Here is a 19856-nt window from a genome sequence, read left to right as displayed (position 1 = left end):
GAGTGCCGCGGGGCGTGGACTCCGTTCAATGCTGGGGACTATTGCTCGGGGACCCAGTGTCCGCACTGCAGAAGTGACTGGAGCAGAGCATTGTGCAAAACGCCCTGGCTGTTCCAGCTCTAGCCCTTGCCTCTCTGGGCCTTTCCCCAAGCTCTTCCTCTCTGCATTCTAAAAGTTCATGATACAAAGAAGGGATTGATCTGCTCCTGCCCGTGTGTCTTCAAGAACCTGCTCCAGGAGGCTCGAAGGTCTCACATGATTTCCTCCTGTTCTACGAGCACTTCATCTCTGCAGCCTCCCGTGTGTGCACAGAGTTTTAAGGATGCTGTCTTCTCCATTCATGGAGACTGTAGCCATGGAGACGAGGTGCCTTCCGTACAACACTGCCAGTCTACCGCTGGTCTCCAAGACCAAGAAGCCCAGGCAAATTTCTGCCCTGTTCCCTTTAAAACTTGCCCTTGCCTCAACCTCCCTGAATATGCCCGCACTTTAGTATGCTGAGCACAACCCCACTGCAATACTCCCACCTTCCCATATATGTGGGATACTCCCGTTACTCTCTGGGGGTCTCTGGTTGCTATTTCGGGTGGCGCCTCCACGGGGAGTCTCCCTGTGAGCTCCCACCCCACTGCTCCCACCCTAAAGCCCCTCTCCTCACCCTCCAAAGCCCCTACCCATGACTGATGTGGCTGTTCTGGCCCCTGGCAGGGGTGCTGGGAAGGGACAGCGTCCGTGCTGGGCAGGGAGGATAGGGTCTTCACCTATCCGTGCTGTGGTAGGGTCTTTGCCTTCCCATTCTGAGCACTGTCAGGTCACAGACCTGGCCTCAGCCACAGGAAGGGAGCAGCAGATACTCAGAGACACAAGGCCAGGTGCACTGGTTGTGACCCAAGGGATGGGATTCATCTTCCCAGCCTCGGGCCAGCCCTGAGGGCGGGTCCTACCATGGCTCAGAGGCCTGGGCAGCACCCGCTGGGCCCCTGCCCTGGAGAATCACCTAATGGCAATGTGTCTCTGGATGGCATCAAGGTGCTCAAGGGTGAGTCTTTGCTCCAGCTGCGGCATCTTCCCCAGGTCGGGCATGATGAAGAAGGCCACAGTGTTACCTACGTAGCGCTGGACCAGCACCCAGCTGGACAGCCTCCTGTGCCGCTGCAGGTAGAATCTCCCTAAGCGGTGGACCATGGGCACCATCACGGTTCTCTTCTTGTGCACTTGGAAGTACTCTTGCACACTGCGATCCACCAGGAATTTCTCATGCAGTTTTCCTTGAGAGAGAGAGAGAGAGAGAAAGAGGATAGCCCAGAGGAGTTAAGGTTGAGCCGAGTGTGTCATAGCAACAGATCCCTGAGACCCCTTCTGAGACACTGGTCTCGGAGCTTCCCCTGCATCTCCTGCCAGATGGGATTACAAGGAAACCATACGGTTGCTGGCTTTAGTGAGAATCACTCCAAACTACAGAGGATTTAGAATGTCTACCTTTTAAGATAATAGATAAGAACCTGTAGTGTTAGCATTTGGCATCATGGATATGTGGTAATTGTGCGTTATAGTTTTCTTCTCTCTTTGGTGCTGATGAATGTGCCCTGGGCCTCTCCCATGCTAAGCAATCACTCACATGTGCAGAAGAACTGCAAAGCCCTGAACCTGGTACCCATCTGAGAATGCTATCTTTAATTCTTCTGGCACAAGATCAAGCAGGATTTGCTAGGATGGCCTGGATCGGATGTCAGAATGGGGGGTATGAAAGTGGTAACCACTAACCTCGTGGCCACTGAGTTCCTTCTTTCTCAGTGGCTGGTGCTGCACTCTGCAGAGAGTACATTTGTGTTTCACCCCTAGATGGACTTTCATCTCTGACTATTGTACAGTCACTTTGTCAGGGAGCCGTCCTGGTCAACATGGTTCTGCCATGTTTGACCTTTCAGAGATCATATAGGACTCTTCCCCTTTTCTGAATCAGGTTAGATCCCCATCTTGCTTCTCCTAGCATAAATTCAGGTCATTTAGAAACGTGTGCCTGAGGGCCTGAGCAGAACAAAGGAACAGCCAGTAAGGTCAATTTAACCAGCTCTGAGTATGTTTCCAGCTTTTGGGGTGCTGGAGTCTCCTTCTGGAGGTGATTTCTAGGTGTTTTTCTGTCCTGAACAAAGAATTGGTCAAGACAAGCACACAAGTTAGTTAAGTTTTACCTTTATTAAAGGTAGGGAAAGAAACAGACTCTGCAGAGTGAGTTTGGGCCAAATCAAAGAAGGAAAGTAAGTATACTCTACAGAGTGAGAGAGCACAGTAGCAGAGATTTCAATGGCCTTTTTTGTATCTCTCACTCTTTTGGCTGATATCAGGTCTAGGCTGCCCTATCCAAAATTGCTTTAGTTCTTAGAAGTCCGTATGCAGGGCTTTGGGAACTGTTCTGTGCATGTGTCCTGGAATTTTGCAGCTAACAGGTCACGCCAACTTCCCCAGCCAGTCTGCCATGCCCTAATCTTCTGCCTCAAGTATACAAAAGAACTATTCATGCACTTAGAACTTTTTAAGATTTTTTTCCTTTTAAATTGCTAAAAAAAAAGAGAGAAGTCCACATCTACTGCCTTAAAGTAATTACCAAAGTTTTCATTATCAGGATAAATGTAAGGGATATTATTTGTCAAGTGGCTAGATCCCCCAGGGGGCTTCACTCTGGCCTTCCCTCAAGTAGCCCCTTCCCTGAAGAAGGGGCTCCTCCTTGTTCAGGTAGCTTGTTGGATCCCCTGGTGGGCTACACCCTTCTCTCTAGGGAGTCATAGTGGGCCACAGGGTATGGAGTGTTCTAAGGAGAAAAAAATAAAAAGGCAGTGTTGCTGCCCTACCAAAGATAGCTGGTGAGTAGTGCTTGGGTCTCAAAAGGGACACCTTGGGGACTCAATGGGTCTTGTGTTGAGAGGCACCTGAAAGACCCTAGACCTACAGTCTGTCTTTCTCCATTGGCAATGGGCTGTGAGAAACAGCCTGCAGATCCCAGCAATCTTGCTATTAGGCTGTATCCTTAAAAATTGGGAGCAATTTGACCCTGACAATCTGAAAAAAAGAGCAGTTTCTCTTTATTACCATATTGTCTGGTTCCTGTATAAACTAGAAAATGGGGAAAGGTAGGTACAAAACGGCAACCTAAATTACAATACTATTTTTCAATTATATCATTTTTGCAAAAAGCAAGGAAAGTGGTATGAAATCCTTTATGTTTAGGGTTTTTGCCTCTTTACTCTGGAAAGGCTGAAGAACTAAGATATTTAAAGAAGTCTCTAAGGGAGAGGAAGCTGATATTGTTGATGATCCTCTTCTCAGATGCCCACCTGTCTCTCAGGGGATATGAGTCTTTCAAACCTGTTTAATGCAAACAGCCACACTAGGTAGTGTCCTCAGCCTCCTCCTTATAATCCTCAGGCCAGTAAATCAGTCCCCTTCCCTTCAAGTGACTCAGGAACTCCGGCAGTGTCCAGCACCCCAGAGAGACACGGTATTCCCCAGCCCCCTTCTCATGCTCCTCAGACAGCTTTAAGCCCTGTGGGACATACTCAGAGCAGAGTTTCTTACTCTTGTGAGTCACATCTCAACCTCACCCTAGGAGAGTTACACAGTAAGGAAGAAAATCCAGCTGAGTTCCGTAGCCAGTTAGTAGAAGCTTTCCGTAAGTGTGCACCCCTAGATCCATTCTCCAGGGAGGGACAGGCACTTATGGCACAGCATTTCATTACACAGTCAGTGCCAGTATTCAGTATTCAGCACAAATCACAAAAACTTCACATGGGTGCCTGGACACCTATGACTCAATTGCTGGACATGGTCTCTTCTGTATTCAACAATTAGGGTCTAGATAAGCATAAACGGAGAAGGCTGAGAAAAAAAGACAAGCCATAATGACAGCTGTCACAATTGGCGGTGCTCAGCACACCCAAGTCATCTAGGGAAAAACCCACAGCCAATCAGGAAAACAGTTCCTACTACAAATGCAAGAAGACTGGACACTGGGCGTGGGACTGTAACAAGTCATCACCTGGGCCCTGCTCTGGGTGGCAGATGGCTGATGTGCTTGACACATGGCATTGGAGGATTGGCTGTCCACACTCTAAGAAAGAGGCTAGGTCAACAAAAACCCTAGTCTTCCACTCTGATAAAGAAGGCTGAAGGGACCTGGGGCATTCTGCAATGACCCTGCCCATAGACATCACCATCTCCCGTGAGGAACTCTGGGTAGCCCTGGTCATGGTTGAGCTAATTCAATTACTGGTAGATACAGGGCAGCAGCTCAATCTGTTTTAGCTTGTTCCTCTGGAAAACCCTCCTTTAGATCTATAGCTGTAATTAGGATGGGGGAACCATAGTCAGAGCTTCTTTACATCAGCCCTGACATGTCAGTTCAAAGGTGAATGTTCAACCACGAGTTTTTAATTGTCCCGCAGTGTTTTACTCCCTTACTAGCAAGAGATTAGCATAATGGGGGGTAATCCTCAAATTCCAGAAAAGGCCAAAGTAGATTTTACTTGTTCGGACTACATCAGGCCTCTCGGACCTAATTGGCCAAGTAGATCCTGCTGCATGGAATAACGGAATACCTTGCAGGGCAAATTCAGCAGTGCTAGTAGTTATAGAACTAAAAGGTCCCAGCCAGTTTCCCAACCAAAAGCAATATCCTGTCAGAGAAGAGGCCTGACAAGCCTCCAGCCTCTCATAAACAGGTTTCTCAAAGATGGCCTTCTTTGGCCTTGCCAGTTCCCTTGCAATACTCCCATACTTGCTAGTAAAGCCTTCAGGAGACTATAATGTGGTACAAAACTTACACCTTGTTAACCAGTCTATAATCCCAATCCATCGTGTAGTGGCAGATACCATCCTCTTCCAAATCCGGGAGCCAAAATTGGTTTTCAGTCTTAGACCTAAAAGATGCTTTTTTTTCTATTCCACTCCATCAGTCTTAGACCTAAAAGATGCTTTTTTTCCTATTCCACTCCATTGTATGGGGGAATCTGGAATCCATCCAGATTCCCAGTTTCTATTTCTCTTTAAATGGGAAAAATCACATTTTAAAGGAAAAATAAAACTGTACTTGGGTAGTTCTCCCACAGGGAGACATTCCTTATTTAGAGACATTCCTTATTTTTTTGCTTGGGGACTTTCTAACCTGCAGCCCAACTGGGGAGCTGTCCAACAATAGTATATCCAAATCCTCAATTTTCTAGCTAGGAAGGGATATAAATCTCAAGAAAAATGTCCTGAGTCTGTGCTCCAAGAATGCACAAAAGTAACTGACAATGCCTTTTGAGAAATAGATAATGATTTTTTTTTAGATGGCGTCCTTGTTGGATGGCCATCCTGCCTGAGGGCAATAACAGCTACAGCTATGCTATCAGAAAATGCTATTAAACTAACTTTGAGACCAAAGCTAGAATACCTGACTCCCCATCAGGTCAGGGTTATTCTTGAGACAAAAAGTTTCTTGTGGTTGACAAGTGATTGGGTTATTAAGTATCATGCCATGCTTCTACACATCCCTGAAGTTACCATAAAGATTTGCACTACTCTTAATCCCGCCTCACTGATACCTGTAGCCTCAGAGTTTGGCCAATCTGTGAACAGGTGATTTCTCAGACCTATGCAAGCAGACAGGTCATCAGTAACTTGTTCCTCCAAGACTCTGAGGAGATATGGTTCACTGATGGAAGTAGTTTGTCCAAGAAGGACATCAAAGCCAGGTTATGCAGCTGTTGGTTCACAAAAGGTTATTGAGGTCAAATCCCTTACCCCAGGGACTTCTGCTCAAAAATTAGAGTTCATATCCCTGACTCAGGCATTGACATTAGGAAAAGGCAAAAAGTTGTAGGTCTACACAGACTCCAAATATGCCTTTCTGGTGCTATATGCTCATGCAGCAATCTGGAAAGAAAGGGGCTTGTTAACTAATAAGTAATCATCTATAAAGCACAAGCAGGAAATTCTACAGCTCTTAGAGGCTATCTATCTTCCCAAGCAGATTGCTAGCATTCATTGTAGAGGACACCAACTAGACATGTCTATGTCACAGATCCTCAAGACCCTCGAATTAGTCCCAATTCCTGAGGAACCATTAAAAAATAGTCTATTTCCCTCAGGGAGATAAATGGGCTTAGGACAATGGGGAATTAAAAGGGGACTCTGGTGATATTTAGAAAACAAACTAGTCCTTCCTCAAGACACAAAGTGGAAGGCTATTAAAAAATCCTTCACGATTCTTTCCATGTGAGAAGATGGGAAATGGTCACTTGAATTTTAACAGGGCTAGGACTTGTGGCAACCATCCAATGGGTCTGCAAAGCTTGTGAACGCTGTGCCTACAGTAATCCTGCAAACTCAAACCGCTTCCTTTGTTAGAAACTTTACAGAGAAGAGGGATATAATCTAAGGAGAAATGGCAATTAGACTTTACCCACGTGCCATCATATGGGGGATTTAAACAAATATTGGTCCTAATGACTGGATTGAGGCCTTGCCTACTCATTCAGAAAAGGCTGTGGAGATAGTCAACATGTTCCTAAAAGAAATCATACCCCAGTTTGAAGTACCCCAGTCCCTTTAGAGTGACAATGGGCTTTCTTTTACGTTTCAAACAACTCAAGGGGTGACAAAGGCTTTAGCAGTAAAGTACCTTTTCCATTCTGCATGGAGAAGCCAGTCCTCCAAAAAGGTCAAGAGACTCAACCAGACCTAAAGTGACCTCTGGCAAAACTTTGCCAAGAGACTTCTGAGTCTTAGTCATGATTATTGACAATAGCCTTCATGAGGATTTGAAACATCCCCAAAATGGCTAATTATGAGTTCATTTGAGGTGTTATATGGGAGATCTTTTCCATCTTTTGATATGGTATTGGACCCAGAGACCACAAGATTCTTTCACTGTCTTACTAATCTAGGCCAAATAGAACAGGCTATCCAACTATATGGGAATGAAGTCCTGCCGCTCTTGGCCCAGGGGGACCAAACTTAGTGTCCATCCTGGGGACTAAGTGCTCATTACAACTTGGAAGGAAGGAAGTCCTGCAGACAAATAAAGCCAAAATGGAAGGGTCCCTTTTCAGTGATCCTTGCCATACCTACTGCAGTAAGGGTGGCAGAGATAGATGGTGGCAGAGATAGATAGCTGGATTCATCTTTCTAAAATAAAGCCAGCTTCACCTGAATTGTCTGAGGAAAAAGGCCATCCAAAAGAAGAAAGCTATTCCTGTGAACTTCTGGAAGATCTGCAGTTCTTCTTCAAAAAGCAAGACTCCTGTGCTCCTCCAAGTGCAGATAAACAGAATCATGAAAGGCTCCTAATCCACCACAGTTTAAATGGACACTGTATTGAGACTCCTTTTTTAAAATTTTATTTTGTCTTATTTTTGAGATAAGGTCTCACTATGCAGTTCAGATGAAGCTTGAGTTCACTACGTAGCCCAGGCTGCCCTCAAACTCATACTGATCCTCCTGCCTCAGCCTTCTGAGTGCTGGCATCACAGGTGTGTACCATCATGCCTGGCTGAGATTCCTATTTTAGTTAGATCTATCATGTGGGTAATCTTGCTAGGGCTATAGTGCTCAGGCTCTTGGTAGCCTATTTAATATCCCTCTATGCCATATTTTCTCCTCCATAGGAAGCATAAAAGTTATCCCCAACAGAATAGTACAGTTACTCTCCTGACAAATTCACCAAGCTTTCATCCACTGAGCAGGCAGCTCGGCAGTTCTTCATATACAGACACTAACTTTTTTCTCACTGTTTTCTCAACCCAGCCTGAAGCCACAACATCCCAAGATAGTTGGAGAGCACACGACCCCTATGACCCCTTTGGGCTGGAAGTAGTATAAATTAAGACAGAGCCCTCCACACTCTCAGCGGCCCATTAAGAATTGCAGGGATTTGTGTCTATTGGGGGTGGGAGAGCAGCTGGGCACATGGGCATGGCCTGTCAACATGTGACACGTGCAAGGGATAGCTTCAAAGCTCTGCACCTGGTTCCAGTCAGAGAATTTATGGTCAGTTCTTCTGGCACAAGATCAAACAGGTTTTCCTTAGACAGCCTAGATCTGACGTCATAATGGGGAATACAAAAGCAGTGGCCGTTAATTTGTGGCCATTGTGTTCTTTCTTTCTCAGAGCCCCACTCTGCACTGCATGGAGCTTACTTTTTTCCTGCTTTTAATTAGCCTGTGCTCTCTGCAGAGCTTAATTCTTTTTCTACCTTTAATGCATTCAATAAATGTAAAACCTCATTACCTTTTGCACTTGTCTCAACCAATTCTTTGTTCAAGATGACAAGAACATCTAAAGGCCCAGACTCTGGCACCATAAGCAGTGGGCATTGGAGCTCCCATTTGGACTATTTCAGAGGAGCCAGCTCAGGCTGGGCTCCCTCCTTACCATGGAAGGAAATGTAGTTCACCAGGGCGAGAACTGTGCCTCCCTCCAGGTTTTTGACCAAATCCACTATTTCTCCATGAGTTTTTCTCTCCACATGATTGTTGATCTCTTTCCTGGCGACTTGGGTGTCCCTGAAGCTGATGGAGATGACTCCTGTGTGGTACAGCTCCTTGACGTCCTGCACAAACTGATCCAAGGGCTTCAGACTCTCGTGAATGAACAGGCTGCTGCCCATGGTGAGCTGGAGCTGGCGGTCTGGATGCAGCAGGGTGAGGAGGAGATGCTGGAAGCACTGGTGGATGTGAGCATCAGGCATCTCTCTGAGGTTGAACTCCAGGCCCTCCAGGATCTGTGTGCGAGTTTCCCCCTTGGTCCCCAGGGAGAGCATTGTAAAGGCGGAAGCGATGCTCACTGGAGACAATAAAATGTTGTTGAGTTTGGACCGTTGGGCTGTTTTTCGGTACAAGGAAAAGAAGAGGTCCATGAGGGTCTCTGCGATGTTCCGGCAGCCTGGATGCTCCTGGAACCTGGAGTCTTGGTCAGATGCTTCTGTCTCCTGGGGATCCTCAGCTTGGGAGACCGGAAGCAGGCAGCACAGGCCTGCCAGCAAGAGAAGGCGCCGCGACACGGATGATGGCATTGTCCTGTAGGACAGAGAAAGGAGGGCCAATCCTGAGCCTGGGCCGTGATCTTTCCCGCTGACCAAGCACTGAACCACTTAGAGTTTCTTAACCACGTACTGCATGCCAGCCTGTGCCTAGTGCTGTCTATATCCTCACCACTGGAAGGCTCACAGCTACAGACACGTACACAAGGCGCCGACCCTCACCCAGCACAGCCCCGAGCCCTCATGGGTGTTCACTCTTTGCTTGCTTGTAACAGTCCTGTGGATGCAAGCATCACCTTCTGCTTCCCTCAGAGGAATCCAGAACCCAGAGAGGCAGAGGCTCAGGGCCAAGGTCGGTGAGCTGGTAACTCAGACACTGGACATACTGAGCCCTGAGCCCCTTTCCTGATGGTGTAGTGCAGAATCTGTTCTACTCAGCAAACTGCTCAGGGTAAAAGTGGTAAAAGCACACACAGCTTCTGGTCTGGGCTCTCACTGTCAGCTGTGTGACTTTTGGTGGATATTTAAGGGTCACCAAAACTCATCTTCAAGGTAGGATGGTAGGGATGAAATGAAATAATGTAGCCATCAAAACTGACACCCAGATTATGGCCCGAGAGGGCAGGTCTTGGGGGAGAGCATGATGGGTTTTGCAAACTCCCAGCATCAGGACAGGGAGGAGACACACAGAGGAGAACCAGGGCTTTGGATACAGGTAATAGAGAGGAGGGAAGAGAAGAGAACAAGAAGCCAGGTTATCTGAGGAGCTGCCGAGTCCACATTCCCTTCTGTTCCCTTCCAGACTGAGAGTTCCATGAATAGACCGGGGACTTGGGCTCCCTCGGTGGGAAAGCAGGGCTCCGTGAGCAGACAGGGAGGACCCTGCACTGTCTTCTAGAATTCTGAGAAACAAGCTCTTAGAGGCAGGAAGTTAAAGTGCTCTGTGCTCCCCTAAGGCAGTGGGTGAACGTGGATGCCCATTTCAAGCTGGATTCAGAGGACCTGGGTGAGAGGACAGAGGCAGAGGACACACTGGAGCAGAGGTAGACTCTGCCCAGGCTGCTCCTCAGCTCTCTACAGGAGAGGCCAGGGGACGTTGGGGTGCAGGGCCCATCCAGGCCTGGGAGGTGTCCCAAGGAGGAAGAAGCATTAAGCTAGCACCCTCCCCAGTGCTCACCCTGTGGGCCTACCGTGTGCTGGGCGCTGCAGGGTAAGTGCTTTGCCCTGGACTCTACCCAGAAAGATGTCTAAGGCACAACTGCCTGGGCGCAGGTCCTGGCTCTGCCATAGGAGATATACTGGGTGTACCTCAGTTTCCCTGTTGGAGTACGGACACAGACCCTGCACGGAGGCTCACAGCACCCACCCTGGAGGCTCAGGCACTGGAGCAGGACTTACCGAGCAGGGTGCGGAGGTGGGGGAGGCTGTGGCTGGACACACAGCACTGACTGTCCCTCCTGCACTCTCAGGCCTTGGGGGCTTGCAGACTGTGTAGGGGACATGGGGACACTCAATTCTTTTGTGACCAGGAACTGTCTGTGCAGGATGAGAGCCTGGGGCCTCTGCTGACCCTGGCTGGTGTCTGTATGCAACCTGCTGCTGTCTCCTGAGGCCCTCGCCGTCCTTCCTGACCTGGCTTTGTCCACACAGCCAGCTGGTGCCAGGCCATCTGGAGGTGGGGGTGGGGTGGGAGGGAGCCCCGAGGTCACCCCAGAGCCTGCAGGGAGCGGCTGAGAGGAGATCATGGGTGGACACCTTTGAGGGTCTAGTAGTGTGCCTGCTCAGTGGTGACAGTTAATAATTGTCACCTGCTGCATCTCTGAGTGTCTTTCCCCATATTGATACAGATGTCAATATGCAGATGGAGACACTGAGGCACAGGGAGCTCCTGGACACAGCTGGTTACACAATCACTCTCCACAGTTCATCTACATGACGTTGCCCTCCTGGCCTGGCCCGTGTCCCCACCAGGAGGGCACCCTATGGATCTGCCCTAGGGAGTCTCCCTTGAGGTCTGCAATGTGCATTGTCCAAGCTCCAAGGTTTGTGTTGGGACCGGTGGGAGATAAGAGCCTTGTGCCACCAAAATAGTCCTCAGTGTGACCAAATCTCTGCCTCCAGGGCAGACCAAATATCTACCTTTATCTAAGCTTTCAGGATTTGGAGACTTCGACCCCTCCTCCTCATCCATCTGCATCTGATTCTTATAAGATCTGGAGACACAGACATTCACACACACATAGACACACATATACACACTAACAGACACACGGTCACACACAGAAACAAACACAGTCACAGACACACGTGTAGGGCTGACCTCACCCCTGGCCACATAGTCACACAGTGCCCGCCCTGATCCCTGCTTTGTGCACTGTGTGTGACAAGGCAGGCAGGGGGTGGGCGTCACATGCATTTGCACTCAGGTCTGTCGAGGTCAGCGCCTGCCTCCTCTCCTTAGCTCCTGACCCTGGTAGGAGGCCAGGGTGGATGAGCTAGCCATAGGGCCCTGGGGGAAAGAGCGTTCTCCCCTGTGGAAAGAATGCAGAATAAATGTTAATACAGATGTCAATATGCAGATGGGGACACTGAGGCACAGGGAGCTCCTGGGCACAGCGGGTCACACAATCGCTCTCCACAGTCCATCTACATGACGTTGCCCTCCTGGCCTGGCCCGTGTCCCCACTGGGAAGGTGCCCACCTCAGTGACAGTGACTCTGTCTCTTCTGTTCCCAGGGTCCACCACATGACTGGTTCCAGTTCCAGCTGACAGCTGACAGCTCGGTGTCTCTTGGCCAGCTCAAGCTTAGTAATAGGGAGCTATGGCAGGGCATCACTGATCCCTCGCATTGCTTCAAAGGCTACACATCAGTGTCTTGGCTAAACCCATTTGCATGGCTTACAGTCAATTGAAGGGGAAGAGTATTATCCCAGCCAGCTCTGTACATATCAATGCATGGAATCTGGACCAGGATTAGCCAAAATGGAGACAAATGGTCTTCTTTCAAGGAAAGCCATCCTGGTGGTCCTCCACACTGAGGAAGGGGGTTGTTGTTCTAACTGCACCTTGAGATGTGGAGGGCCCTTTTGGAGTTGATGTGTGGAAGATACTGGAAGATCTGGCGCAGCAGTGTAGAGAGATCGTAGGATGTTGTAAGCAGAGCTTTGCTGGGATTCTTGCAAGGGCTCAGGAGAGCAGAATACTGATAGAACACAGGGTGGGATGAGCCATGCTGGTGGGGTCTCAGATGAAATACAGGGGTTTTAATTGGAGAAGGGACATCCTTGCCACACTGGGGTGAAGAATTAGAGTGCAGTGTATCTGTACACCGACTGGGGCTGCCTAGGGTAAAGGTGACGGCCTGGTTTACTTGGTAGAAGATGTTTGAAAACAGCAAGGCACTCAGGCCGCAGCAGGGGACTTGCTGGCTGCTTGTAGTCAGTTTTACTGTGAGAATCAGGATCAGAAAGAGCAAAAAGATTTGAAAAACTCACAGCCTAGCTAGGAAAGGAGAGGAAAAAGCCGTGTAAAAGTGGGGTCAAGGAAGGTGTGATTGCTGATGATGGAAAACAATGTCTGAAGAGTGACTCAGGGAGTTTTTTGTTTGTTTGCAGTACTGGGGATTGAACCCCAAACCTCTACACTGAACTACATCCTCAGCAGCACTTTTTTATTTTGAGACAGAACCTTGCTAGATAGCCCAGGTAGGCTCAGACCTACAATCGTCCTGTCTCAGCCTCCCTGTGCTGGGATTACAGGTGTGTCCTGCCATGCCCAGTTTCGGTGATCTTTGACACCACTTCCAATCCCAGCATAAGCTCAGAAGTTTAGAAATGCAAATTCGTTTCAAAGGCAGAATAATTTGAGGAAGAAAACTCAGGGCACCTTGTATGACTGAGACCGCTTCAAGATTCGTTTCCTCGTGTTGAGCTGGCCAGGCCCTCTATGGTCACAGCCATGGTTCCATGGGTCCACATGCAGACCAGGCAAGTGGCAGACCTTGGTGTTGCCCATGTGATGCTGGCTTTAGAAAGAGCAGAACACAAGCGTTACAGGTGATGGAGGCTTCCACCAACATTTGCAATGAGAACTGGGGGACCATGAAGTGTCCTGCAGAGTCAGCGATCCTGTGGGGAATCCTGGTGGGGATGCCCAGTGGACCTCTGGGAGGGAAGAGGTGCTGGGAGACTCTGGGGAGGCAGAGGCACCAGCAGTGCATAATGCCCATGAGCATGAGCTCCAGGCAGCGTGGAAACCAACCTGACAGGAACCATGCAGGCTGCAAACAGCAGTCACTGGGATGGGTCTGCCCAGGTGTGGGCCCTGTTCAGAAGAGGTGGGTCACTGGGGATGTGGTCTGGGAGGGTCTAACTCCCTCCCTGGGTCCTCCCTTGTCTCTCTATGTCATGGATGTCATCCCATGAACACCTGTCCTCTGCCACGTCCCTCTGCCATGCCATCCTGGCTTGGATTCAGCTCATGATGGACGGAAATGTGAGCCAAAATAAACTTCATGTTTAAATTGTGGATGTCAGGTATTTTGTCCCATTGATGAAGGCATTGACTAAGTCAGAAATTCCAGATTTAAAATGGGTGTGGTGACACATGCTTGTAATCCCAGCACTTGGGAGATTGAGGCAGGATTACCCTGAATTCAGGGCCAGTCTGAAGTACAGAGCAGGACCCTGTGTCAAAAAGCAAAGCAAAGCAAAGCAAAGCAAAGCAAAGCAAAGCAAAGCAAAGAAAGCAAAGCAAAGCAAAGCAAAGCAAAGCAAAGCAAAGCAAAGCAAAGCAAAGCAAAACAGAAATTCCAGGTTCAGTGTTTACACTTTTGGGTTTCAGTCTTGCATTGGGCAGATTCCTCCTTCCTTACTCTTCCCTTTCAGAGTACGAATTTTTACTCTGTGCCTGTCCTTCCATTATACTTGGAAATAGGTAACTTGTTGTGGATTTTACAATGGACCACAGAGGAGCTGGCCTTGAGTCTCAGATGAGACATTGGACTGAAATGCTGGGGATTATGACTCTGAGATTCTTGGGAGAGAACAAATGCAGTATGCATTGAGAAATGGACTTGGATGTTGACTGCCCTCCAGAAACACACATGGTAAAGGTTTGGACCTGCCATGGTGCTACTAGGGGGCTGTGGAACTTTTAGGGGGTACGACCTAGTGGGATGTCCTTATTTCATTGGAGGTATGCTTTTCGATTATAGAATTTCAGTCTATCTGGTTTGGGATGCTACTTTCTCCTATCTATGCGCACACTAAGATGTGCTGCCTTCAACTTGTACCAAATAAGTAGAGCTGCCTAACCTTGGCTGTGAACCACAAAATCATGAGCTAAATAAACCTTTTCACTTCTTAAATTCAGTTACCTCAGGCATTATTGCAGCAGCACAGAACTTAGTAACGCTAGTACCTTCTGCTTATCCATTCATCTGCAAATGGATATTTATGTTGCTTTTGCATTTTAACTGTTGGGAATAGTGTTACTATAAACTTTGCATACAAATTTCTCTTCAACATCTTCCTTTCTATTTATGTGGGTATATACAGTGGGAAGAAGGCTCTCTAAAACCAAGTTTTAACGAGGTTTATTTGAGCAAGAAATGGGTTCTAGTACTGGAAAGCATCATGGCCTGAGCATGGGAAGAAGGCTGCCACCTCCAACAAGGTGAGCCATATTCATGATCATCAGTAAAGAATGACAACAGAGATCATCTGATAGGTACAGTTCAGAATGTTCCTGCTTTGGGCATAATTTGGCAGCCTTAGTCCTGTATTGGTTGAAAGTTTAGTCCTGTGATGGGCTAGGGTGTGTTGCTTGGTGATTAGGATGTTCTCATGGGTTTGTTTACATGTCAAGGCAGGTGGCAGTCCACCAGAGAGGCCATTAAGGTATTGAGGCTAACTTAAGCTAAATTGCATTCAATTGAACAACTCTTACCCTTGGTCATTTTCTCAAAATTGAGAGACCAAAGTGATGATCATGGGTTGTTTCACCATCTTCTGAAACCGTCAAAGGAACTTCTGGATTTCAGGATACATTCACAGTATCAGGTGGCTAAGTTAGTTGCATGCCTCTTATTTTTTTGTTAATCCAACCAATGAAGACACTTGATGTAGAAAAGGCAGCAGTATATGCGTATTAGACTTGTGAGTAAGCACAGCACAGTGCACTGGGCCAAGAAATTGAAACTCACTTTCACAGGAGGCTCCATGAGTGAAACCAAGGAACACCAAATGATTTAAAGTTCACTAGCATAGGCAGAGGGCAGAGCCGACCCAAGAGAGAGGCACTGTGAGCTGCAATAGTAAGGACAAAGGGTGGATTTCCCATGCTCTTTGAAGCTCATATCTCACCACACACTCCCTGGATGCTAGATACAGAGCTGCAGGACTTAATATTTGCCCTGTTGGACTTCAGTGTCACTTCAGTCCAGTTTCTTTCTATTCCCCTTGTCTTGGTTACTTTTCTGTCCTTGCTGGGACAAAATACCTGACACCAAAAATAAAGAAGGAAAGGTTTATTTAGCTCACACTTTGGAGGTTTCAGTCCAGACTTGGCTGGCTCCAAGGCAGAGTGGCACATGGCAGAGGGCAACAGTTCATGGGGGCAGAAAACAGTAGAAGCAACAAGAGCGAAAAGGTAAGAGGGGCAGCAAGCAAGTCTCTTTCCCTCCCTTTTATTGTATGCAGGCTACCCGCCCTAGGGTGGGTGTAGCACTCACACCCATAATTGCAGCATTGAACCACGAGTCAGTCAGAACCCCTAGAAACCTGCCCTATAACTGCATGGGGCTCTGACATAAAGACACAAACCATTACACCTTTATTCTTACTTTTTGGAATGGGAGTGTTCACCCTGTGTCTGTTCTACCATTCTACATTGGAGTAATGAAATAAAAAATTTTTTATAGAAGCTTGCAGTTAGAGTTTGTGTTGAATCCCATTGGAGATTTGGGACTTGCACTTTTGAGAGAGGTTTGAAATGTTAACACTTTGGCAATTCTTAGAGACACACTAATGCATTTTGTACAGTGAGATCAATGTGTTCTTTTGGGGAACAGGAGTAGAATGTTGTGGTTGGGATCCAAAATGTCTCCCCTGCAGAAGGCTTATTATGTTGAAAGGTTGTTTGCTGATGGGTTTTGGGGAAGTGATTTGACTCTGAGGCTATAACTTCATCAGCAGATGAATGCACTGATGAGATCTAATTTGATGGAATTTTAAGGAGATAATAGAAACAGAAAGTTGGGCCTAGTGAAAGAAGTGGTTCAAGGAGGTGTGACTGGGGACTGTCTGGTCCTGGGCCCCTTCCTTTCTAGCTGTTTCCCTCATTCTCTGCTTTCTTGATACCTTGAGGTGAGCATCTACATACTTTCATCTTCTACATCTGTCAGACATTTCTTCCTTGTCCTGGGCTCAAAAGCAATGGGGGCCAGCTGACCATGGACTGAACACTCTGAAGTCATGAGCCACAATAAATCTTTCCTATTTCAAATTGATTTATGTCAAAATTTTTCACAGGGACAAAAATCTGGTGAACACAGTTGTTTATCTCCAGTGTTTTTTTTTTTTTTTTTTTTTTCCACAGCAACAGGAACTGTAGTAACACAGGGATTTTTCATTGCAAGCATGAAAAGATATTGGCAGAAATGGATGAGTTTCCTCTGCTTTATTTTGTTTTCTTTTTGGCATTGGCCCACATACCCAACCATTACTCTTGTATTTCTTGAGTATGAGCCTTTGGTAAAGCCGTCCACAGACTACCTGTTTAATGTATTTCCTTCTGTGGAAAGGGAATATGTTAGGATAGCAGAAAATAGAAGAAACTAGAGAGAATAAGGTGTATATGGTGATGGGGAATTCTTGGCCTAATGTATTAGGGAAGCTGCCAGTGTCTTACCATGCCATTTCCCTCTGGAGAAGAATTTCTCTGGGTAGCTTTACTTTATGCCTCCATTATATGCATTGTGCCAAAAAGCCAAGTAAGGTGCTCTTTAGTTGTGAGATGTGGACACAAATTTTGAGGCTCCAATTCTTTGATTCAGTTCAAATGAGAAGAACATGGTTGGTCATTTCCAATGACCCTTTCATTTCAAAGGCAGCCTCTTTTGATATCTATAGAGATCCCTTCCAAGTCCTCATTGTGGTACAGGAAATTTATATTTGTAATCCCATGGAAAAGTTATTGGAAGCATGTCAAGTTAATTCCAATCTACCACTCTCAGTGTAACACATGGTGCAAATAATAACACAAGAACACATCCAAAATGGTGGGGAATCAAGGGGGTCCTGAGTCTGGCTACAATGATGGTTAAACAGAAGAAAGGCCTTAACTCAGGGCCGAATCTGCGTTTTATTAATTCGTGAAGGAGTGGTTTGAGAATGAGCGACTGTGAGAATGGTGGGAAGGGGCTGGGGATATAGCTCAGTGGCACAAGCTCCTGCTTGGCAAGCACAAGGTCCTGAGTTCAATTCCTGGTACAAAAAGAAAAAAAAAGAATGGTGGGAAGTACATGAGTGCCATGAGCTGGGCTAGGTAGGAGGCCTGAAATCACCTGTGCAATACGCAGAGAGAAGGATATGCAGCAAGAGTAATTTGCATAACACAATTGAGGTAGTATGTGACTTTTTTGTGGTCTGTGCTTCAGCTCTGATGTATAATCTTTTATGCCTTGGGAAGTCATAGCCTCTTATCTTGAGGCTCAATCCCAGCCAACAGCATGGAGCACGGCTCTCCATCCTGCCTTGCCTTGGCTCACACATATTTTATTTGGGAGCTATGGAGGGATGGGGAAACACTGCCCTGTTGTCTTTGCTTCAAAGACTGCACATCTTTGTGCAAGATCAACAACACGGCTGGATCAACATGCATTGCTTAAAGCCAATTGAAGGGATAAAGAAAAGTCCTAGCCAGCTCTGCACACATCAATACATGGAAATAGGGCCAGATTCAGCCAAAATGGGGACAATTGCCCTTCCCTCAAGGCGAGTTGCCCAGGTGGTCCTCCACAGATATCATTTTCAGAACACCCAGTTTCTAAGTTCTTGATAGTGAACAATCAATCAGGTGTCATCAGTTGGTGGGTCATGAAGAGCTTATTTTATTTGATGAAAATATACCCTGTCATGACTCATTAGAGCCTTGTAGTACTTAGTCATCTCAGACATCAGACACATGAGGGGTGAACCTCATTAAGGACTTGAAACTCCCAGTAAATATTTTGTACGAGATCAGCTTCTGTTTTCCAGTGAAAGTGAGCCGGATTGCTGCTAGAGCCAACAGCAATACCTTTGGCTTAGGCAATTCAATTGATTCAATTAACTTTGATAATTTCAGTGTTGAAAGAGTATTTGCCCTTTCGACTTCTCCAGAAGAGACAGTGGGCTAGAGACAATGATCACGTCAATGTGTCTATAGCAGTTTATTTAATTGCATTGTTATTTCCCTGGTGAAATTAGTTCTTCTCTTATTAGAAATTTCTCCAGAAATGCCCGATCAGGGAAGCACACCCTCTCATAACTTTCTTGCAATTGTTATAGCACCAGCTTTCCTGTATTAGAAAGCTCTTATCCAACCCACAATCTTCAAACTATTAGAATTGCAAACCAATACTCTGATTTGATGGTGGCTACTGGATAAAGTCCATCTGTGAAAGTGAAAATGGTCCACCAAGTGGTAGAAATATCCCTCCAGGAATTTTTTACTGTCTTCCCAGGATTATAGATTTGGCAAACCAAATACTGATTATCAGCAATTGCAAATCATTTTTGCAATTCTTTACTAGTCACCACGCCAGTATCTATTGGATTACTTTGTTCTGTGATGAGCTCTGGAGTGCAAAGCTTTTAACAGTGGCCGCTTCAAAGACTCATGTGGGGTCAGGCAGCTGCCTGGACCCTCAGTGAGGCCAGGCTTAACACTGAATTCACATCTTTTCAGTTACAAATTTTGTTTTCATATCATGTGCACTTCAAGATTTATTTAATAGACCATCATAGGGTAATTGATTTGAGCAAATCTTATGGAGTTTGTTTGAATTACATACCCCTCCCAATATGGGGAGTGAGCACAAGACCTGGTGCATGCTAGGCAAACATTTTATCAAGGAGCTGTATTGCCAGGCCTTGTTATTTTTATTTTATTTTGAGAGGCCTTACAAAGTTGCCCAGGCTGGCCTTGAACTTGCTATCCTCCTGCCCCCGCCTGAGATTACGGGCATGTGCCATCACGCCTGTCTAAATTGCATATCTTAACAAATTCAATACTGGATAATGCAACAGGAAAATCTGCCAATGCTTTTCCTTGGTATTTAATTATTTTATCGCATATTTTTTACTATTTTATTTAATTTTTATTGGTATATGTTTAGGACTCATAATATTATTTTAGCAATTCATAAAACCAATCTCTTTCTTTGTTAAAGTTCTGAGGAATTTCAACTGGTCTAATGGCATGATCAGGTTTCTAGGAACTTCATATAGTTTCTGGAATACAGCTAATGACATGTCTGTACAGTTATAGCTCAAGGGCAGCTTAATATTACTTATCATTTGACAATGCTTCCATATTATTTAATGGCCCACTGTACTCCATGACCCCACATCATCTATTAGCAAAGCTATTGCCTCTTCTTATAACTGCATACTGCTTCTGCCAGAAGACTCAACAGTGACTGTGCTGAACTTGAAATGAAGACTTCTCCCAGGCCAATTTGGGTTCCACCCCTTTGTCAACAGGCCAGGTGGGGAGTTCGGATGTTGTCTGCTGTGGTGGTCTGGACAAGGTGGTCCTGGCCTCTGCCAATCCCTGACCGGTCCCGGTTGGCT

At 46.6% G+C, this 19856-nt stretch overlaps 1 protein-coding gene across 1 annotated transcript in view; it reads right to left on the bottom strand.

The window, feature by feature from the left end:
* Positions 1 to 993: 993 nt before the first annotated feature.
* Positions 994 to 19856, bottom strand: part of LOC102013216 — a 25823-nt gene continuing 6960 nt past the window's right edge. The window contains exons 3-7 of the mRNA XM_005390442.2: positions 12904 to 13042; positions 10416 to 10747; positions 8411 to 9054; positions 2606 to 2689; positions 994 to 1268 (exon numbers count right to left, since the gene is read on the bottom strand). Coding sequence (XP_005390499.2) covers positions 994 to 1268; positions 2606 to 2689; positions 8411 to 9054; positions 10416 to 10747; positions 12904 to 13042 — 1474 coding nt within the window. The remainder of the gene's footprint in view (positions 1269 to 2605; positions 2690 to 8410; positions 9055 to 10415; positions 10748 to 12903; positions 13043 to 19856) is intronic.

The sequence above is a fragment of the Chinchilla lanigera genome, unplaced genomic scaffold, assembly GCF_000276665.1.
Source record: "Chinchilla lanigera isolate Chin_1 unplaced genomic scaffold, ChiLan1.0 scaffold00037, whole genome shotgun sequence".
Lineage (NCBI taxonomy): Eukaryota > Metazoa > Chordata > Mammalia > Rodentia > Chinchillidae > Chinchilla > Chinchilla lanigera.
This window is presented reverse-complemented; position numbering and strand designations above follow the sequence as displayed.